We start from the raw sequence: 22,993 nt of genomic DNA on the forward strand, positions 1-22,993 counted from the left end.
GCATGAAAGTGGAAAAGAAGGAGGTGTATCACTTAACAGATAACCCAGTAAAATAAAAGTCACTTTATTTAGAAGAGGCACTTTTAACATATGTGTGGTATATGTGCATATATGTATGTGGGTGGGGGACAGGTGAATCAGGATAATAAATACTGTGGGGGCAAAGGAATACTCCCCTGAACTAGCAGGAGGATGTGGCAGCAATGTACAGAGCCTGGGGGTGGAATTCAGGGACAGGGAGGTGGATTCAAGGCTGGGTTGGAGGTTAAGTGGGACAAGAAAAGAAGCCAAAGAAATTGGAGGAGCGGGGTGGTGGGCCCATGAGCATGGGCATCTGGTTCTTGTGCGTGATCTTGATCTAGAAGGGAAGGGAAGGGAGCATGTTCAGAGGCTGAATCTGATACCTTGGAGATGGAGCAAAAGGATTGGGGGAAAGATGTGGCACTGTTGGTGGGTTTCTGGGGTTCTGGGGAGATCATGGTAGGGAGCCAGTCTGAGAAATCAAGAGTTTTAGAGGAAGGGTATCAAGGGGAACTTTGGGTATTGGGAGGAAGTCAAGAAGGTTGTGGGATGGAAATTGAGGATCCATGGAGCCTGAGGATTCTGTTTTTGGCAGGCATAGGCAATACTTACTGTACAGGGTGTTTGTATCCAGGGTTCCCCATCAATTTGCATGGGGAGGGTTTTTATGGTGCTGTGGGAGATCAAGGAAGATTGGTATAGATTTCTTTACTGATCAAATATCAAGACTCTGGTTCCCCTTGACCCTGAGACCCTTTGTCACTGAGGATGATCTCTAGCCCTTCCCACTATTCCCATGCCCTCTTCCCTTCTTCCCTCAGACTACTGACTAGAATCTTCCTTACTGGATGGTGATCTCAGAGCACTTGGCCAGCCGACGTCCAGCACTCTTGAGCTTGGTATAGATCTGGCCCATTTCAATTGCACCCTCCAGCCCCACTACTTCCAGTCGTTTGTCACTTGGGTCTGCAGTGAGAAATAGGGAGATAAGTTTTATAGAGGCAGTGTTTTCCCAAAGGGAGTCACACTTTCCCCTTAGTCCTGCCCACTCAACTCCCAAGGGTACTCCTCTCACCTTGTACACAAGTTTTCAAGATATCAGGGTCAGTGATGACTTTAGCTGTTGTGCCCAAGGCCTGGTTGATCTCACAGCTATCCCCATGGGGTCTCTTGATATCACCCCAGAGGTTGGAGCCACCGTGCATGCTAGGTATGTTCAGCACTGCGATGCCTTCTAGGGACATGTTACTCAGATCCAGCGGTTTCCCACAGATCTGAGGGGAGTGGGGCACAACCCCAGTTGGGAAGAGCACAGATCCTCACCTCATGGTATAATCATGGATGTAACTGTTCCCTTGACTATGTAACAAACTAGGAAGGCCAGGATTTGGAGGTTTGCAAGAGATAAAAGGAAAAAAAGGAACTAGTGCATCTTGAGGACTTAGGAAGTCAAGGTTGGAGAGCTGGGAGGTCAAAGAAGTATAAGTTCAAGAATATGGGAAGTAGGGGCTAGGGTTGTAGGTCAGTGGCAGAGGACTTGCCTAGCATATGTGAGGCACTGGGTTTGATCCTTAGCATCACATAAAAAATTTAAAAAATAAAATAAAGGCATTTTAAAAAAGAAGAAGAAGAATATGGGAAGTTCCTTGGGGTGCCTGTGCAGGGAAACGCTTGGCTATAAGAAGCGAAAGGACGTAGAGTAGGGTCTCATCATACATACCTCAACTGTCAAAGACTCCTCCAACTTTTTGCATGTTGAGAAGATGGATTCAGATGTGGCAAATTCGAAGTACCATAGCTTGTTCTTCATTCTGTAACAGCCCCAGCACAAGGCCCAGTAGGGAGGGAACAGGTTATACAGTGGTGGTAGAGGTGGTAAATAACAGGGAAGAGCATCAATCTCCCAACTCCAAGGAGACAAGGGTAGCTTTATTTTGCAGAGGTGCGGGGTTTCCTAGAGGTATCACTGCTCATCTAAACATTCTGAGTCAAACTTGGTCACAAAGCCAGTCCCTGACACCATGTATACCCATGCTCCTCCCCCTTTTCCTTCACCTGCTATTGAACTTCTCAGGATATTTCTCTCGCATGATGTGAAATCGGTGAGCAATAGAAGCATCCTGGAGAGTTAAGGGCATATGATATCAGAAACTGGCCTAATCTCAGAGCATATTCATGTTCGTGTTCTCTCTCTCTCTCTCTCCCTCCCTCCCTCCCCCTCTCCTGCCTCTCCAGTCTAGGTGCAGCATGTTCCACATTCTTTATTTGCAACTCACACCACTATACCCCATTTCTAATTTCCCCCATATCACTGCTTCTTTAACCTCTCCCTTCCCTTTCTGTCCTCCTCCAGCCTCTGCCTGCTTAACCCCCACTTCCACCCTTCCCCCTGTGCCCCAGTCTACTGACCACACCAATGGAGAAGTAGTTATTGATGATTTGAAAGGGGACTGGATCAGTCTTTTCTTCAGTTTGTTGGGGTATCACTTCCAGGGACCATCGATCTATATATACCACCGTACTCATCTCTAATTCCCTGAGAATCTTTGCCAAATTCTCTCCTTCATACCCTAAAGGTGGAAGAGAAACAGATTAGCACTGAGCCCTGAGTCTTCCAGAGCCCTCCTCTTATCCCTAGATTTGCAAATCTCCAAGAACCCTCTGCTCTGGTTCTGCAGAATCTCCTAGCCATCAACAGTGAAAGGGTAGGGGGCTGGGGATGTGGCTCAAGCGGTAGCGCGCTCGCCTGGCATGTGTGCGGCCCAGGTTCGATCCTCAGCACCACATACAAACAAAGATGTTGTGTCCACGGAAAACTAAAAAATAAATATTAATCTCTCTCTCTCTTTAAAAAAAAAAAAACAACAACAGTGAAAGGGTAGGATGTGCAGCCTCTGTGGACCAAGGTTAAGAGGGGTCAGCCTTGCTGGGAATGGTGGGGCACACCTCACTTGTAATCACAGTGGCTTGGGAGGCTGAGGCAGGAGAATCTCAAGTTCAAAGCCAGCCTCAGTAATATGGTGATGCCCTAAGCAACTTAGTGAGACCCTAAAACTTTAAAATTAAAAGGGCTAGGGATGTGGCTCAGTGTTTAAGCACCCCTGGGTTCAATCTCCGGTATAAAACAAACAAAAACAGCTACAAAATTCATCTGGAGAATTGGAGAGAACAGCTAGGAAAATGCTGAAAAAGATGAGTAAAAAATGGGGACAGTCTCCCTCACTCCCTCATGCTTTCTTGCTTCATTCCAGCAGGAAGAACACAGAATAAAGGAAGTATCTAAACAGTATGATACTGGCACAGTGACTAGAATAAGCAATTTAATGGTAAAGAATAGAGCTTGGAATGGTGATGCACAACTGTAATCCCATGTAGGAGGTCAAGGCAGGAAGATTGCAAGTTGGAGCCCAGCCTCAGCAACTTATTGAGACCCTATCTCAAAATAAAAAATAAGCTGGGAATGTAGCTTGCCCAACATGTGCAGGGCCCTGGATTCCATCTCTAGCATCACAAAAATAAATAAACAAATAAATAAATAAAAATTAAATTAAATAATAAAGATAAAATAAAATAAAAAATAACTGAGGAGGATTTAGCTCAGTGCCCGGGTATTCAATCCTCAGTAACTCCCCCAAAATAAAATAAAAAATTTTTAAAAGGGCTGAGGATATAGCCCATTGGTAAGAGTAGTTACCTAGCATGTAAGAGGCCCTATTCTTAGAACTTAAAAAAAAAAACAGTTTTCAAAATAGATTTCAACATATTTGGGAATTTAGCATACTATAACATTTCAAATAAATGGAGAAAAATAAATTATTCAGTACATGGTACTAGATGAAGAAGTCTTTTTTTTTTTTTTTTTTTTTTTGGCACCAGAGATTGAACCCAGGGGCACTTAACCACTGAGTAACATTCCCAGCTCCTCGCCTTTTTTTTTTTTTTTTTTTTGTATTTTATTTAGAGGCAGAATCTCACTGAGTTGTTTAGAGCCTCACTAAATTGCTGAAGCTGGTTTTGAACTTGTCATCCTCCTGCTACAGCCTCCCAAACTGCTGGGATTATAGGTATGCACCACTGTGCCTGGATAGAAGTCACTTTTTAAACGAATCTGAAGCAAAAAAAGCAAGTATGAAAAACTAAAGCAGTAGGGTTGGGGATACAGCTTCATGGTAGAGTACTTGTCTAGCATGTGCAAGTGCCTGGGTTCAATCCCCAGTAAACAATATAAGCAAAAACAAATAAGCAAACAAAAACAGGATTTGTTTTTTGTTTGCTTATTTGTTTTTGCTTATATTGAAGAAGATGAAAAATGAGTGAATTTCTTTTATAATCCTTGGGTGAAAAGGTCTTTATAAAGCATAATAGGGCTGGGGTTGTGGCTCAGAGGTAGAGTGCTTACCTAGCATGCGTGAGCCACTAGGTTAGATCCTCAGCACCATATAAAAATAAAATAAAGGTATTGTGTCCACCTACAATTAAAAAAATAAATCTTTTTTTAAGCATAATACAAACCTAGGTGCCAAAGAAGATGGATAAATGTAATTATATTAAAACTTAAAACTTTTGGCCAGGTGCTGCATGCCTGTAATCCCAGCGGCTCAGGAGGCTGAGGCTGGAGGATTACAAATTCAAGGTAAGCCTCAGCAACTTGATGAAGTCCTAAGCAACTTAGCAAGACCCTTTCTCAAAATTAAAAAAAAAAAATTATAAAGGGCTAGGGATGTGGCTCAGTGTTAGTTAAGTGTTCCTGGATTTAATTCCTGGTATTAAAAAAAATTAAATTTTTGTATGGTTAAATAAACACACACCTAAAAAAATATAAAAACAAGGCTAAAAGACACATACATAATTGGATCAACTTTCCCAACATTCAAAAAAATGCTTATAGGGGCTGGGGATGTGGCTCAAGCGGTAGCGCGCTCGCCTAGCATGCGTGCGGCCCGGGTTCGATCCCCAGCAGCACCACATACCAACAATGATGTTGTGTCCGCCGAGAATTAAGAAAAAATAAATAAATGTTAAAATTCTCTCTCTCTCTCTCTCTCTGTACCCCCCTCTCTCTCACTCTCTCTAAAAAAAAAAAAAAAAAAAAAAAAAAAAAAAAAAAAAAAAAAAAAAAAAAAATGCTTATAGAACTAGGAGTGTAGCTCAGTGGTAGAGCACTTGCCTAGCATGCCTGAGGCCCTGGATTTGTTTCCCAGAACCACCCACACCAAAAAAAAAAAAAAAATCACAAATCACTATATTAAAGTCAATAGAAAAATGGGAAGTAATGCAAATAAGCCTATCACAGAAGAAATACAAATGACCAATATGCACAAGAAAGATAATCAATATTACAAATAATTCAAAGAAATATAAAATGATTAGTTAACTTTTTGTTAATCAAATTAACAATTTATAAGAAATTAAGAAAACTGTTTATGAGTTTATGAGTAAACTGTCATTCTCATTTGTTGTTAGTTGGAGCATGAAATAATAACTCATAGCCAGGCACAGTGGCACAGCTACTCGGGAGGCTAAGGCAGGATGATCACAAGTTTGAGGCCAGCCTTGTCTAGCCTCAGCAACTTAGTGAAACCCTGTCTCAAAATAAAAAATAAAAAAGATTGGGGCTGTAGTCAGTGGTAAAGCATCCCTGAGTTCAATCTTCAGTAACTAATAAATAAAATAATATAGCTCAGTGGTGGAGTATCCTTGGGTTCAATCCCCAGAAGTGTAGGAAAATAAAAAACAAAAACACCTCATCTTTGGAAGGCAATTTGGCAATTTTTAATCAAAGCCATTTCAAATTTGATCAAAACAGCTAGGCATGGTAGCACTTTATAATTCCAGCTACTCAGGAGGCTGAGGCAGGAAGATCTTAAGCTTGACCAGCCTGGACCACTTAGCGAGATCCAGTCTCAAAACCAAAAATAAACAGGGCTGTAGGTATAGCTCAGTATGGGATTCAATCCCAGAACCATGTGCACACCAAAGGAAAAAAAAAAAATATATATATATATATATATATAAATTGTTTTGTTGATGTGCTCTCTGACATACTGAAAACAATCTAAATGTCCACCAGTAAGGAAGGCCATATAAATTATGGCAAATTCATGAAATACTGTGCAGATATTGGATATAGAGTGAAATCTATCTATATGTACTAGCATGGAAAGATTTCCAAGATATATTCGATGAAAAGGAAGTACTAGAACAATCTGCCTAGTGTGATTCCATTTATTTGTTAAAACGTCATATGTGTGAGTACACATACGTGTGGACATATAAAAACACAAAAATTATGTTGGACATGGTGGCACACTCCTGTGTAATCCCAGCTACATGAAGGCTGAGGCAGGAGGATCACTTGGACCCAGGAGTTTTAGGACAGCCTAGGTAATTTAGGGAGACCCATCTCAAATAAATAAAATTTAAAAATAAAAGAACCTTACATGGCAAAAGAGACTGCAGATGTGATTAAATTAAGGATCTTGAATGAGAGAATATCCTGGATTATCTGGATGGTCCCAGTGTAATCACAGGGGTCCTTAAAAGTGAAAGAGGAAGGCAGGAGAGAAGTATCATAGAAGAGGTGACAACAGAAGCAGAGATCAGAATGATAACATTGCTGGTTGGAAGTGAGACCACAGCCAAGGGATGTAGGCAGACATTAGAAACTGGAAAAGGAAAGGTAAATGATTCTTCCCTAGGCTCTCAAGAGAAAAACAGTTCTGCCACTTCCTTGATTTTAGCCCAATGAGTCCTATTGTGGACATATGACTTTCCAGAACTGTAAGACAATAAATATGTGTTGCTTTAGGCCAGCATTTATGGTAATTTGTAACAGCGAGAAATGGGAAACTAATAAAGACTATTTAATAATTCCTCTTTTTCGGCTCAGCCATTAAATGTGGTGTTTACTAGGATCTTGCTGTCCTTATCTCCTTGGGTAATCTCATCTCCTGTTAGGCTATCAACTATCACCACTGGGAATAGATGACTCTCCAAGGTGTATCTCTATCCCTGACTTTTCTTCTAAATTCCTATTAGAAATAGACATCGATTTCTATCTTCCTACCACATCATCTCCATCTGGTTGCTCCAATGACACCTCAGCTCAACATGTCCAAAACTAAATGTATCTTTCTTAAAATGGTCTTGCTTACATAGTCCCCATCATAACAAATGGCACTCCCATCTGCTCAGCTCAGTCTCTAAACCTAGAAAGTGTTCTATGCTTATCTCTACCTCCTCCCCAGTAATCCAGCAGATATCAAATGCTGTTGCTTCTATCTCATTAACTCCACTGCTGTTCTTGGCCTTTATGTTTATCATCTCTTATCTGAACCATTGCAATAAAGGTAATTTCCTATCCTATCTCTTTCTTCACCTCTTATCCATGCTCCCCAGAGCTCCCACAGTGACACTCCTTTCACTTCCTTCTGTTCAAACCTTATGGGTTTTTTTTTAAATGCTGACATATAATTTTCATTTATATTCTTATAGTCATTATTCAGGTCAAGTCAGCAGAAAACTGCTTTCAGAGTCTCATTCAGAGAACACACAGTGAAGACTCAACATATCTAATATCAAAGTGACTCATACCAAATGAAAAATTTAATTGTTGTGGACTCAAAAACTGGTTTAAAAAAAATTGGTCAAATGGCTAGGCACAGTGGGGCATGCCTGTAATTGTACCTACTCAGGAGGCTGAGGCAGGAGGATTGCAAGTTTGAGGTCAGCCTCAGGAAGATCCTGTCTCAACATAAAATAAGAAAAGGGTTGGGAATGTAGCTCAGTAGCAGTGTACTTGCTTAGCATACAAGAAGCCCTGGGCTCAATTCCTAGTAACACACACACACACACACACACACACACACACACACACTCAAAAATGTTGTATATCTACATACCTCAATGGCTCAGTGGCTTGAAAGATAAAACAAATGAGTGACTAGCAGAGAACAAGAGGATTGTGGAGAATTGAAGAATATATGCCCCAGTTCAGAAATAATCAAGTTCAACTGCCCACTGTGGCATACTCCTGTAATCCCATTGACTGAAAAGGCTGAGGCAGGAAAATGGTAAGTTTGAGTCCAACCTCAGCAATTTTGTGAAACCCTGTCTCAAAATAAAAAATAAAAAGTTGGGAGTATGGAGCTCAGTGGTAGAATGTCACTGGGTTCAACCTCCAGTACCACCAAAAATAAAAATTAAAAAAAAAAAAAAGATTAATTCCAGAAATTCAAAAGGCTAAGGGTGGGCTGGGGTTGTGGCTCAATGGTAGAGTGCTTGCCTATCACATGTGAGGCCCTGGGTTCAATCCTTAGCACCACATAAAAATGAAATAAAGATATTATGTCCACCTACAACTAAAAAATAGATATTAAAAAAAAAGAGGCTGAAGGCTGAGGCAGGAGGATCATAAAGTTCAAGGTCAACCTCATCTACTTAGCAAGACTCTCAGCAATTTAGCCAGACTCTGTCTCAAAATAAAAAAATAAAATGAACTGGGGATGTACCTCAGTGGTAAAGTGCCCCTGGTTCAATTCCCATACCAAAAAAAAAGAAAGAAAAAGAAAGAGAGAAAGAAAGAAGAAATAATTAAGTTCAAAGAAATTGAAAACATGAAAAGCAAACTACAAAATAATACAAAATCATTTCTGTAGACTTTCAGCTTGCCAACTTTGGCAGAGTGTGGATAAAAACTCTTCAGCACAGCATTAATAGCTTCCAATAGCTTCCATAATCTGTACCTGCTCAACTGGGTCCTCCCTTTGTCCATCTCCCACCTTGCAGCCTAGGTTCCAATCACAGACACCACCATGTTGTTTGTTGTCTCCTCTGGCCTTTACCACTTTCCCCACCTAGAATTCTTTCACTCTCCTTAGCAGACCTTTATTACCTAATCTCCAGTGAGATTTTGAAGCTGAACTCTGAACATAACAGCTTCAATACCAAGACACTTCAAACACAATCTGCCCTATGCTGATCTAAAACTCTTTTCTTTGAAAGGAATAAGATTAGAAATGGGAGTACAGTTAGTAGACTACTGCAATAGACTCAGAAAGAAATGATAGTGACTGACTGAATGAATGAATGACCACCTTTTCATCACTTGAATGAATGAATGAATCACAGACAAGCTCCCTTCTAGCTTCATTACTCTTCATCTGGCTTAGCTCTTATATAACCTTCCTCATTCCCACATGATTCCATCTACCCCTGCTATGTTCCTTGGTCCTCTGAGCCCTAAGAGTTGTTTAGGAGAGACACACATTTATTTTTAGGTTTATAGGAAAGAAGACAGTCACCCTTGGCCTTTCTAGGCTCAGAATATGTTCCCTATTTCTTCCAAAACCTTCTTTTAGTTCTGCCACTTTGGTACTCACTCATCTGTGCCTCTTTTTCCCCAAAGCTCTTTCTATACCAGATGCCTACATTACTCCCAATGACTTTCCCTTCTTAACCAACTCCCTGCAACCCCTAGCAATTTCCAACCACTTACCTCCTCCCCACCTTAGGCAACGAGCCAGATCATTTCCAGTGCCCAGGGGCAACACAGCAACAGGAGGTACAACAGGCAAGTTGATTTTGTCTGGGGAGGCAGGTGAAGAGATATATGGGGAGAGTTGGTTCTGGAAGACCACTGCCCCCATATTCCACCTAGAGCTTCTCCTTGCACTGACCAATGGCTTCTAGAATCCAGCCTACTGTGCCATCTCCACCACACACCAAAATACGGCTGTCAGGAACATCTTTGAAGAATCTGAGCCTGAGACAAAAGGGGAGAGAGAAAAGATGAAGAAAAATAGACTGAGGTTATCTAATTCCTGGACAGCAGATTACCTCTTTTTTTTTTAATGTTTTTTTTTTTTTAGTTGTAGATGGACACAATACCTTTAGTTTATTTATTTTTGTGTGGTGCTAAGGATCGAACCCAGGGCCCAGCAGATTATTTCTTGTATCTCATTTATATTACCTTTTTCCCCTTTTTCAAAAGACTTGAGTTTTGGGCTGGGGGTGTAGCTCAGTGGTAAAGTATTTCCCTAACATGCCCTGGGTTTTGTCCCAAGCACCTTAAAAAATGATTAAAATTTTTTTTAATTTGCTTTTTTTGTTGGTACCAGGAATTGAACCTGGGTTGCTAAACCACTGAGTCACATCCTCAGCCATTTTTTGTGTTTTATTTAGAGAAAGTGTCCCTTAAGTGTTGCTTGGGGCCTTGCTAAGGTACTGAGGTTGGTTGGCTTTGAACTCAAGATCCTCTTGTCTCAGCCTCCCAGGTTGCTGGAACTACAGCTATGTGCCACCACACCTGGCCATAAATTATATATATATAAATTATTAATTATATATTCCCCGCCCCCCGGTACCGGGGATTGAACTCAGGAGCACTAGATCACTGAGCCACATACCCAGCCATATTTGTATTTTGTTTAGAGACAGGGTCTTCTCTAAATTTTTTAGCACCTCGCTTTTGCTGAGGTTGGCTTTGAACTCGTGATCCTTCTGCTTCAGCCTCCCTAGTCACTGAGATTACAGATGTGCACTACAGCTCTTGACAATAATTTTTAAAATAAAGAAGACTTGAATTTCTAAAAAGAGAAAAGGACAATGGAGAAAATTATAACTACTCCTTAGTGGTTAGGGGGAAAAAATGGTATCTTCATCCCTTGAAAACAGGACAAAGGGCTGGGGATATAGCTCAGTTAGTAGAGTGCTTGACTTGCATGCACAAGGCCCTGGGTTTAATCCCCAGCACCAAAAAAAAAAAAAAAAAAAAAAAAAGAAAGGAAGAAAGAAAGAAAGAAAGAAAGAAAGAAAACAGGACAAAGATGGAAAGAGAGCTGAGAGGAAGAGATACCTTAGGGAAAGAAGCATTCGAAATTCTGGTGTCTTGGGTTCCCCTAGGCCTCCTCTCTCAATATGCACTGTTTACTGTTTTCTCTCAACATGTATAGACACAAGAAAACACTGTGATATGGCCCCTGGCCTATACTCACCCTTGTTCAGGACCATCCTTTAGGAGGTTGATCACCTGCCGAGGGTTTAGTATATATTGGAACTTCCAAAGGACCCTGTGTGAGTTAAAAAAAAGGCAAGCTTCATGTTTTCCTCAAGGTGATCCAACTAGATACACATATTCCTTTTCTCCCTCCAAGCTCTGGCCCTCCCTCTACATCTAGAAAGATCCAATGTTTTTTTTTTAATACTTATTTTTTAGTTTTAAGTGGACACAATACCTTTATTTATATTTATGTGGTGCTGAGGATTGAACCAGTGCCTCATGCATGCTAGGCGAGCCCTCTATCACTGAGCCACAACCCCAGCCCCCCTAATTTCTTTTTCCTCACCTCAGTCCCTGCTTTCCACCACTCTTGGGATTGACAAAGACTAGAAGTGGGTGGGTGTTAGAAACAGGGTTGATCTGCAGTTGGGGAAGAAAATAAGAATAAAGAAAGCAGGATTTTGTCAGTGTTAAAGTGGGTCCTGGAGACAGGGGCAGAGGACTGGCATTTCCCAAATGCTTTCCCCCTCCTTCATGTTCTCCTCTCCTCTCCTACCAGATGGAGCCTCTAGAAATCAGGCAGCACTTCCCAAGGATTTCCCATGTCAGTCCCTCCCATGTCAGCTCCAGCCAAAAACTGACCCCACCATGAAGCCCAAGACCTCAGCCCTGTACCCGTAGAGCTTCAGAGATGCACAAATTTGAGTCATCCGTGGTCTTTTGGCTTGTTTTGCTGTGTTTGCGTTCCTGTTCAGATGCCTGGGAGGGGAGCAAAGCAGAGGGAAGGAGAGCTGGATTGTGTATAAATCCCTAAACAGATGGGCCTGATTTGAATCCTAGAAGTATAGGGTCTCCTGTTCTAAATGGCATTCTATGTGTCTCACCAGGACACTGGGATAGATGGAAGATGGAGGCAGGATGTGATCCCGGAGCAGCCCACAGTCACACTCAGAGCCCATGGCTTGCAGGCAGTCATCATGAATCTGAAAGCAAGATGGGCATACAGGATCATGCAAGGGACCCTACCACCTTTCAACTTGGGTCTGGATTGGAAAGAGAGCCCTTGGGAGCGAGGACAACTACAGCTGTAAAGGAGGTGGGACTGAGGAGGCCTGTGGAGAGAGGGCCCCTTGAGGAGAGACTAGAAGGCATAGGCTGGAGGGAGAGCTCTCACACCTCTAGGTGGCACCATACGCAATGCAGCCCGGTTAGACTGTGGTAGGTCCGGATCTTTTTCTGACAGCGGTCACAGCGCCCGGACTCACAGCCTCCTCGCACCCACACGTGTGATTGAACCTTAGGGAGAAAGACAGTTCCTAGTCTGCAGAGACTGGGGGAGGGAGAGGCTGAGGGGGAGCAACAAACTAAGGACCAGGGCCAAGATGGGGGTGGCAATATGGGGAGTGGGAGAAGCTTCGAGGGATCACTCACACCAATGTCTTTCCGAGACTTGGCATAGGTGCTGACTTCACAAGGCAGGGCCTTCATGGCACACTGGTCGTGAACAGTGTATTTACAGACTGGGGGAAAGGGAAAAAGGTCAGAGCCTGAGTTGCAGTCTTTTCCCACATCTGTTCCTTACTTGGGAGAAAGGATCACCCTCTGGAACAAGACATCAAATTCCTTGCTTTCAAGGGTGTAGCAGATAATGAATTTTTTTGGGGGGGGATTCACCTCCAAAAACTGTGACTTCTTCTCATTCCTCCTCCTAAAAAAGCAACTCCCACCCTAAGCCTGTCTCCACACCATCCATGGGCCAGCTGGAATTAGGCTGGATGATCTAAGGGAGGCCCAGAAATAACATTATCAATAATAACTAATATTTATTTATTTATTGGTATTATGGATTAAGCCCAGGGGAGGTCTATACCTACCTACATCCCCAAACCCTTTTTAAATTTTGTTTTGAGACAGGATCTCACTAAATTGCTTGGATGGCCTTGAATTTGCAATTCTACTGCCTCAGCATTCCTGGTTGCTGGGATTACAGGCATGTGTACTAAACCCAGCAAATAACTACTTTTTGTATGTGTAGTGGGGGAGGGTGCCATGGATTGAACACAAAGGGGCTTAATCACTGAGCCACATCCAAAACTTGTTCTTGCTAAGTTGCTTAGTCTCACTAAATTGCCGAGGCTGGCTTTGAACATGTTATCCTCCTGCTTCAGCCTTCTGAGCCATTGGAATTACAGGCATTCACCACTGTGCCTGGCTAACTACTTTTTATTGCATTTTATAGTATGTGATTACAATGTGTGAAGCACTTTTCTTTTTCTTTCTTTTTTTTTTTCTTTTTTTGCAGTACTGGGGATTGAACTCAGGAGTACTCTACCACTGAGCTACATCCCAGCCCTTTTTATTTTTTATTTTAAGATAGGGTCTTGCTAAATTGCTGAAGCTGCCCTTGAAATTGTGATCCTCTTGCTTCAGCCTATTGAATAACTGGGATTACAGATGTACACCACCATGCTTGGCTGTGAAGCACATTTTTCTTTTTTTGGTATCAAACTATTTAATGCTCACAATTACTTCATTTTCAGTAGAGGAAACTAACGCTTAAAAAAGATGCATGAGACAGTGGGTTTGATCCCCAGCACTACAAAACAACAAGTTATGTGGCTTTCCCAAGATCACATAACTAATTAGTAGCACAACCTAGTATTCAAACCCATGTCTTAGTTCAGAGTGTCATGCTCCTGCAGATAATTGGGCCCCCATCTTCTCCCACACTCCCAGGTCCCATTACTTACGGTTACAGCTCAGCCCCTGTTTGCCAAGACCAATGCTCAACTCGCACAGGTTGCAGTAGACTGGTCTGGGAAATCTCTTGGGTCTCCACATGTGCTGCCCATCATCCTTCAGAGTCTGGGAGGGCACAGAGGATGCTAAGGAGTGTCTAAGCCCTTAGCAGGCTAATCTCTGACAATAGAAGCCACCCTAACAAGCTTCTTCTACTCACCATCTCCAGCCCCAGCAGTACTAGCAGCGGCACCGTAGTGGCCCCAGCTCGGACCCACTCAGCTAGGGAGACAGAGCCACTGCCATCATAGTCAATCTCTTTCATCATCTCCTGAAAAATCTGAACAGAGTGGGAAGGGACTTGGGTAGATATGCCCCTCAGAGACCTCTCCACTGTCTCCTGGGGTACCCAGCACAACCCTCCTAGCTGAGGGAACAAGGTGGCCTATCAGAGACAGGGTAAGGCAGACTTAGGATCACCAAAGAAGAAGGCATAATAAAGAACAGGGAGGAAGAACTGCCTTACCGGCCTCAGCTCTGACACATCCCAATCCAGATATTCAGCCACTCGTGTCATCTGGAGTATGATTCTTTCCACTTCCTGGGGCAAAAAGGAAAAGAGCCACAGCCATACCCCCATTGCTACTGCCACACTAAACTCTTCTCCAGAAACCAGGGTTTCTGAGCTCCATTCCCAGACCTCTCTTTCATTCTTAGGTGCTTCTGCCAAGTAAATAAATGTATTTGTATATTTGCAAGTCAGCTTCCAGTTCATGTCTCCAGGCTTCTCTTTCAGGGGTCAAGAGCTTAGGACCTACTCCCAAATTTAGTCCCTAGAGGATTCAATGTCTTCTAGCCTTCTCTCTTTTTTTTTTTTTCTTTTTTTTTTTTTCTTTAGTGCTGAGGATTGAACCCAGGACCTAGAATGTACTAGGCAAGTACTCTACCACTGAGCTACATTCTCAGCCCCTTCTCTGCTTTTTACCCTGGGGCAGGAAAGCACAGACAAGTGGAAGCACCTCCCTTGCCCAACATACAGGTCCCACAACTCACTGAGCTGTCCAGGATCCCATTTCCGTCCGTATCATACAGCTTGAAGGTGACTGTGGGGTGTTTTAGGGAGGCTGGGGTCAGTTTGTGAGAGATAACTAAATAATCACACCAGAATACAGGGGAAACAGAGATAGGGAAAAAACTTTTGGGTGAAGAGCCTAGGACTTAGGGTGGAACTGAAAAAGGAGACAAAAAGGGGCGGAAAGCAGGCATAGATGCCACCCTCAGTGAATCAGATGGGGGAGATAACACACATTCCCATATCCCGAGAACATCCCAGACTGCCTACATAAGAATGTACAAGATGTGGGAATTCGAGTGACTATGAGGGATGGCATTAGGTATAAGTAGTCTGGAAGAACAGAGGAAATGGGCCCAATCTCTGGCCCCACCTTTGTCTGGCCCTGTCAGCCTTTAGGAATCCTGAAAGAATGAGGGAAGGGAGGCTAGGGAATGAATATCTCCCTTTTCCCTCACCTTTCCTCCCCTCTCCCAGTCCAGAATGGCAACTCACATTCTAGCTTATCTTCTGGCCGGCCACCCTCCAGAAGGGAAAAGTAACAGGAGACATCACTGAGACATACCACATTTGCTACAAAAAAGTACAGCAGAACTGAGGTCAGGGCCCCTCCACTTTGGTTCTCTTCTCCTTTGTTTATTACAACTTTCCCCCTTGAACTTTCCTCCAGCTAACTCCTAGTCCAGCCTTACTACCCTCCACCGCTCTCTCCTGACCCACTCAACATGTGACTCAATTCAACCTCATCCTCAAACACACTAATTTTACTTTTCTTCCACAGGCCCAGCCCAGTCCTACCATGAAACATACCTTTCCTTACATTCTCTTTTAAGCAGTGATCAGTGTGGAAGGAATGAAACAGTGCCAGGCTTAGGTGATGGGGAACATTATCCACTTCCAAATAGATTTTCAGGAATTGCTCAAATCCCTCATAGCCAATGGCCTGTGATGGAAGTGAGCATTACTCTGGGAGTCTGCAGGGTAGGAGTTGGGGATTGAAGAATAGTGGGCCCAGATATAGTAAGTGCAAAGCTAAGAAGCATTTGAAACAGTAATATGCTTCTTGGCAAGCCAAACCCAAAGGATCTCTTATTATTTTGTCTTAAAGCAAAAGCTGCAATGACAATGGAAAATGGGGCATTTAGAGGCGAGCTGACAAGAATAATCCCTGAAGTGGGGATTCCAATGGAGTGGCAAAAAAAAAAAAAAAAAAAAATGTTGATTAAGAAGCAGAATTTCCAGCTGCCACTCACATCTCCTTGGAGATATTTGGCCATCTTCTCATTCTCAAAGAGTTTTAGGACATCACTGACCTTTTGGTTGGAGTCTAGGTGTGAAGAGAGTAAGAAAAGAATATTAGTCCATCTTGGCATCTTGGCTCTTCTGGCCTTCTGCCAGAGTCCCACTCAGACATCCAATGGGAAAAAAAAAAGATTTGAATGAGATAAAGGAAGAATTCCAAGGAGAAACACAGAAATACAAAGGGAAAAACATTTCAGATCTTCTAACATGGTACCACTCTTTTCTCTTCTGGGGCTTACAGAAAGCAGTCAAAGTATACAGAAGGTAGGTAGAGAGCTGAGACCCCAGGCTCCCTATCTGTTTTTCTCCCTTACACAGTCATGGGTCCATCTGACAGACTGGCTTAAAGCCACTGGGGAAACTGGGGCTTGATGGGGAAAATATAATAGGAAGAAAGAGGGATTCTTTGGGTAGTCTCCAGAACTGAAGAGCTGGGAGGAAGGCTCACATTCCATGTATTTTTGCAGCTGGGCAAAGTCTTCAGGGCTTAATAGTCCCCTTTCCTTGGCCATCTTTCTGTTTTTCTGAATGATGGCCAGAAAGATAGCTTCGTAGTAGTACTTCTTGCGGTTTGTCCTCTTCAAAGGGTAGGCCTGAAGGAAGATGACAAGAGCTACATGGAGAAGAGCCAGATGTCTGGATTTCTTTGCTTCTGTCTGATCCATTCAGGCTTTACTCCCAATGTGATTTCTGTTCTTTCCTTCTCTGTGTCCCTCCCTAAACCTCCCCCTCTCTATTTTCCCTTACAGAGCCTGTCTTCTATCTCTGTTTCTCTGACTCATTTCTTAACTTTCTCTCCTTCATTTCTGGATCTTTCTCCCACTCTGACTTCTCCCCAAATCCATCATAATTCACCTGACCCTCATCACCTCCCCACCTTCCACCCCTCCTTTCCAAGTCTATATATGTTTATATGAATATATCTTTGGCCTGTTTCTGCGTCTCACGCCACCCCCAGTCTCTGCAGTCTCTTCATAGCCCGACTTCTCTTCCATCTCAGGTCTGCAGTCCCCAGCAGCCCTCCGAGTGGTTCTTACTAAGCTAGCACGCCTCCCAGGCCAGGACCCCATCTTGCTCCGTCTCTACCCGGGGTCCCCAGGGCGCTCAGCTACCCACTTCCACGAGCCACCCACGCCCCGCAACGACCTCTAGCGCTTCTGACGCGCGACACAGAACCAGCGCAGGCTGTGGCTGGGTCCCTAGCTCTGGCCCCGCCTCGCTGTGGAGCTCCACTGGGAAAGGGTGGGAACCCAGTCGCGCTGGGCTGGGAGGAGGTAGTGGTAGAATGCTCTGTGCACCAGTCTCATTTCCCAGGCGCCGCACCATGGAGCTGCGTGCTGGAGTCTTGGATGCCAGGGTCTTCCTTCCACCCTCCTAGGTTTAAGGAACCTAGGAGGAACTCTAGGTTTAGGGAACCCCAACTTTCTGCTATTGGACCCAGGAAACAAGGAGGAGCTCTCACGTGGATTTTGCTGATTCTCACATCCCATCCCCCCAAACAGGGACCAAGTTGCAGAAGGCGACTTGCCTTGATGGTTCAATAACAGCAATAACAATAATTACATGTTACAGCTGAATAGTGGTGCACGCCTGTAATCCCAGAGACTTGGGGGTGGGGGCGGTTTAAGGCTGGAGGATCGCTGAAGCAGGAGGGTCAGGAGTTCAAAGTCAGCCTCAGCAATTTAGCGCGGCCCTAAGCAACTTATCGAGATGCTATCTCAAAAAAAAAAAAAAAAAAAAAGTCTGGGGATATGGCTCAGTTGTTAAGCGCCCCAGAGTTCAAGCCCCAGAACCAAGAAGAAAACAAAAATTACGAATTACATGTTACAATAGTAAAGAGTACAGCATGATTTTAGAGTAAAACAGAACTAAAAGTCAGTTCTATTTGGTTCCAATTCTTAGCTCTGATAGTTCTGTGTGTCTTGGGCAAGTTAAATCTGTAAAGTGGGGAGAATGATACCTAGCTTTCACAATTATATTAAATAATATAATATATGAAAAATGCCTAGTATAATGCCTTGCATACAGGAAACCTATTAAAATGGTAGTTATTATATTAAAAGTTAAGTTTTTATTATTAATTTTGGATATTGGGGATTGGACCTTGAGGCACTTTACCTCTGAGCCATGTCTTCAGCCCTTTTTACTTTTTATTTTGAGACAGGTTCTCATTAAGTTGCTTAAGACCTCACTTAAGTTGCTGAGGCTGATCTCAAACTTGCAATCCTCCTGTCTCATCCTCCAGAGTCACTGGGATTATAGTTGTGCAGCACTGCATCCTCCTCCCCACACCTTGCAAAGCCAACTTCTTGCCTCAACTGAATATCAGCTCCTCCAAGAGAGCTTCCTTGACTGTTCCATCTTAAAATGGTATTTCTTCTTTGTTTCCTTCATAGAATTTATCACAAGTAGAAATTATCTTCCCTATTTATTTGTTTCTTTGTGCATGTGTCCCAGGCAGTGGGGGAAGGGGAGTTACTGGGATTGAATCCAGGATAATTCTGCTTCTGAGTTACATCTACAACCCTTATTTTTATTTTATTTTATTTTTTGTGGTGATGAGGATTGTGGTGCATGCTAGGCAAGCACCTCACCACTAAGCCACATCCCCAGTCCTTATTTTTATTTTATTTTGAGACAGGGCTTCACTAAATTGCCCAGGCTGGCCTCAAACTTGTGATCCTCCTACCTTGGCATCCAAAGTAACTGGAAATTTGCTTTTTATTTACTGTTCTCACCTATCAAATGTGAGTTCCATGGCTGAGTCTGGAGCTCAGTGGTAGAGTGCTTGCCTAGCATGTGTTAGGCACTGGGTTCAATCCTTAGCATCACATACAAATAAATGTAATAAAATAATTATTTTTAAAAATGTGAGTTCCATAAGGGCAGGAACTTGTCAGTCTTGTTTGCCAATATAGTCCAAGTACCTAAAAGAACGCCCAGCATATAGTGAGTGCTCAATATAGGTTATACGAATGATTGTATAAAGGAGGGGAGTCTTATTTTGGAACTGTTAATCAGTATGATTAAATGGATAGCAGAGTGTCTACTTAACAGTAAGGAAAGGATGAGATAATTTGGAACACATACAGTAGGTGGTAAATCAATAGTTGGTAAAAGAGTAAATGATTCTATAAAGCATTTATTGAGTTACTTCATCAAACATTTTGACCTCCATTTACTCCTTTGGGGCTTATGAGGTCAGGCAAAGCAGGGAGGCCTTTAGGGCCTACAATAGTTCAGCCCCCTTCCTTTCTGATGGCGCAAGAACCTTCTCTGCAACTTCTGCCCTTGGGACATCTCTGCTGTCCACCTCTATGCAGTACAACATTCCTGTTCCAGGGCTTTCTGGGAACACTTGGAAGAGGGTCCTGGGACACTGGCATCCTGGAGAAAAGACTACCCATTTGGCCTTTACCAATTACTATAATTCAACTTCTGCTGCCAACAGATCTAATGAATATATAATAGTCTTAGTATCAATAGGGCCTGCATTGCTTAATTAGCCCTTCTGATTAACCCCTTGGGGATTCTTACATTACTCCAAAGTTCTGGAAAAATAGAATCTGAGGGAGAAAATGATAGCGCAAGGGTAAATAAAAGAGAGGGTAAGACCCTTTTCCTTGTCTCTCTTTTCACAATGACTCAACTTGTTGTTGCCTCTTCCTAGCTCTCCAGGCCTTAAACCTGGAGAAGTAGTAGTAGTAATTACTATATATTAGTAACCAATAGTTACTAGTTAACTAAGAAAATGGACTTTGGGACAGGTTTGTGGTATAAGCCTGTAATCCCAGCACTTTGGGAAACCAAGGCAGAAGAATCCCAAGTTTGAGGCCAGCCTGGGCAAGTTAGTGAAACCTGTCTCAAAAATTTAAAAAGGGCTGGGAATGTAGCTCAGTGGTAGCACACTTGCCTAACATAGCAAGGGTCTGAATTCAATCCCTCCTACCACTAAGGGGGCAGGGATGGACTTTCAAATTAGGCATAGGTTAAAATTCTAGCTTGTGGATGAGTCATTTCATTTCCTTGAATCTCAGTGTTGTATATGTATGCATAAGTGCCTCATGAATGCTGAGTAAGCATACTGCCACTGAGCTATGCCTCCAGCCCAACCTGAGTTTTCATCAGTAAAATGGGTACTTAGAGAAATCTGTCACAGAGTGGAGATTAAATAAGATTGTACAAGCAATGTATATAACAAACTGTGTGTCACAAAGAATTCAATAAACATTAGCTATTATTCTACGTAGAGAAGGATATGTGGCATAATGAGAAATTATACCACTGAACCAGAAAGGCACAAGTTCTAGGGACTTCAAGCAGCAGTGAAGCTCGGGTGTATACCTTCCACCCCTTTTTATATATCAGGTACAGACGTATAGTAATGTCAGAATCCTATACTTTGTTCTGGAATTTTTAGAAACTAGACTGTTAAGAGTCTAAGGACATCCCTGGGTTGAGCTCTTGGACATAAGGACTCCTGGATCTGTTCAATCTTCTTTTTGACTTCTTTTGTTGAAAGTTTGGATGCCTCTGGGGGTGAAGGACAGCAAGCTGCAGGATCCTGGGCCCTTAAAGATCTGGAACAAGTTCAATTTTGTCCTCTAGCTCCATCCCAACCCTGAGGCTATAACCTGGGCTAGTCCAGGCGAATGCCAGGGCTAGAAGGGTGGGGTCTGCTGCCTGCCTGCCAGCTATTTGTGACTCACTCTACCCTTCTCTCTTCTGGTTTCCCTACTCACCTCTTCCAACTTGGAGCAAAAGGAATATGTTGATTTAAAGGTGAAGACAATGCTACAACATCCTCAGCTGGGAGTTGCCAATTCTCATATTTTACAAAGGAGGAAACTGAATAACAGGGCTCAGTGGCACATGCCTTTATATCCAGGTTATCAGGAGGCTGGCCAGGAGGATCCAGAATTCAAGCCCAACCTGGGCAACATACTGAAACACCCTCCACCCCATCTCCAACAAACAAACAATCAAACAAAGAGAATGGAGGAAAGTAAGACTTAGAGAAAATGACTGTCAGAGTCTTAGACTCTAGATGTGCTGTCCTTACTCCATCCCACTAAATCTTAGTATCTCTCATTCCCTAGATCTAATTTTAAACATCAAACACTAAAATTGGTGTTAACCAAGAGATAAATATTATTGCTAAAGCCAGTGCTAACATTTAAAGTTTCACATTCCAGGTCAGAAGCTGATCATTACTCAAGAATTAGCTATGTCCCCAGGACATTCAGGCTGTCCCAGCAAGAATCCCCAAGGGGCAGGCACTCCTAGTTTGAGGGCTCAGGGCCTGATTACCTGGCCTCGGAATCCTTTAACTCTATCAGGGACTGTATCCTCTTCCTCTCCCAAGACTGATAAAAGGTCTATTATTCCCTGTCCATTCCTGCTTCTGTAAGTCAGTGGTCCCGAGAGAGAATTATTTGGCCTGAAGCCTCAAAATTCATTAAACCTCCACAAACATCGCAGACGATAGTGTTGTCTGGTTAAGGGGGTGGTACATGTGAAGAGTATCATTGCGTAGTACTGGAGGAAGTTACGATATTGGCATGGTTGTGGGGATGTGGCCATGTATGTTCTGAGGCTGAAGAGATGTCTAACACTATTTGCATTTCTTCCGTGAGAAATCTCATTTCTTTTACTTGAAGCTGAAAAGTGAGATTCAGAATCAGGGATTTTTAGAAACTAGCTGGTGACAGATGTGGAAAGGATGAGGATAGGAAGTTGGGGACCAGGAGGACAAATAAGAACCCTTCTCCACCTGTGCGGCACTGTGGAGATTCCAAAAGGGACTTCCTTGGGAGTCGGGTTCCCAAGAAGCAGAGCTTCATCATCCTTCCGAGTGACCAGGAAGGATGGAAGAAAATGTCTGTGGAGAGGCTGCCTACGCGCTTCTGGCCCAACCCTCCCCCTGCCCCTGCCCGCGGCGTCCCAGCTCAAACCCTTCTAGCCACCCACTCCAGCTGTTACGCTCCCTCCTTCGCTGCCTCGCAGCCCCAACCCAGCCCGGGAGGCGACCCCTTTGGAGGCCGGCCTCCTACTCCGGTGGGAGAGCGTGGAAGGGCGGGGTCTCTACCTTGCCCGAGGAGGGCGAGCGGTCGGAGCTGAAGCGCTGGCTGGCGCTGGCGCTGGAGGAGCTGGAGCTGGAGCTGGGCTGGAGGGGACGGGCCAGGCAGACGCAGCGGCCTCGGGGCCGCCCCAACTCCTGACGACACAGCTGCCCGCCCCCCCCCCCAGCCTGCTCATCTGCCGCTCCCGCGCCCCCAATACCGGGAACTTCGAGACCAGAGAGGCCTGTTTCCAGATTTCCAGTTCAACATAAACTGCTCCCTGTCCCCCGAATGTCTCCAGGGCTCTGTTCTGTACCAGTTTCTCATTTTCTGCGCTCCATCTAGTCTTCTAGTGCCTGGGGTAGCTCTGATTCCATATCCCCTTCTTTCTAATCACGGCCTCTCCCCTCATCCCAAATCTGGGAAGTTAAGAGCAGAGGCAGGCAGATGAGAAGAACAGCTTCACAGCTGTCCAACCACCCATCAGTTCCCCTATCCTAATTGCTGCCACCCAGGGCTTCCCTGTTCAACTCCTTTCCATTCACTATGACTTCTCACCCAGGAGATCCCACACTCCACTTCCTGAGATCCAGTCGCCTCCCTTCTTGCATGGCTTGCTTGACACTTCTTGAGACAATCTGTCAGCCTTTCAGACTTATTCCTCCAGTCTATGGACATCTCCATGCAAAACTCATATCCTCTCCCTAATTCTAGGGTGCAAAGAGCTCTCTGGTCTGTGTGCACAATTCCTCTATGCCCTAACCCTCCCATTTTACCTACTGACCTCAGCAAGTGATG

General features: G+C 43.7%; 1 protein-coding gene across 11 annotated transcripts; it reads right to left on the reverse strand.

Annotated features, from left to right (window-relative positions):
- Positions 1-48: 48 nt before the first annotated feature.
- Dgka (diacylglycerol kinase alpha) lies at positions 49-22,373 on the reverse strand. Of its 11 annotated transcripts, none has more exons than XM_078053334.1 (24): positions 22,222-22,373; positions 16,582-16,726; positions 16,145-16,158; positions 15,642-15,774; positions 15,327-15,404; positions 14,813-14,862; positions 14,286-14,360; positions 13,980-14,099; positions 13,771-13,885; positions 12,452-12,540; positions 12,197-12,316; positions 11,905-12,003; positions 11,696-11,779; positions 11,367-11,440; positions 11,016-11,090; positions 9,699-9,784; positions 9,518-9,607; positions 2,431-2,591; positions 2,077-2,141; positions 1,742-1,832; positions 1,097-1,295; positions 867-987; positions 634-694; positions 49-358 (listed from the first exon to the last, which is right to left on the reverse strand). In XM_078053334.1, the coding sequence occupies exons 2-24, from the start codon at positions 16,643-16,645 to the stop codon at positions 266-268; spliced, it is 2,157 nt and encodes a 718-aa protein (XP_077909460.1). In that variant the 5' UTR covers positions 16,646-16,726; positions 22,222-22,373; the 3' UTR covers positions 49-265. The 11 variants fall into 11 exon arrangements, with proteins under 11 accessions (XP_077909460.1, XP_077909459.1, XP_077909461.1 ...); XM_078053333.1 differs by having other exon boundaries at positions 16,085-16,158; XM_078053335.1 differs by lacking the exon at positions 12,197-12,316 and having other exon boundaries at positions 16,085-16,158.
- Between the last annotated feature and the right edge of the window lie 620 nt (positions 22,374-22,993).

The sequence above is a fragment of the Ictidomys tridecemlineatus genome, chromosome 6 (genome assembly GCF_052094955.1).
Source record: "Ictidomys tridecemlineatus isolate mIctTri1 chromosome 6, mIctTri1.hap1, whole genome shotgun sequence".
Lineage (NCBI taxonomy): Eukaryota > Metazoa > Chordata > Mammalia > Rodentia > Sciuridae > Ictidomys > Ictidomys tridecemlineatus.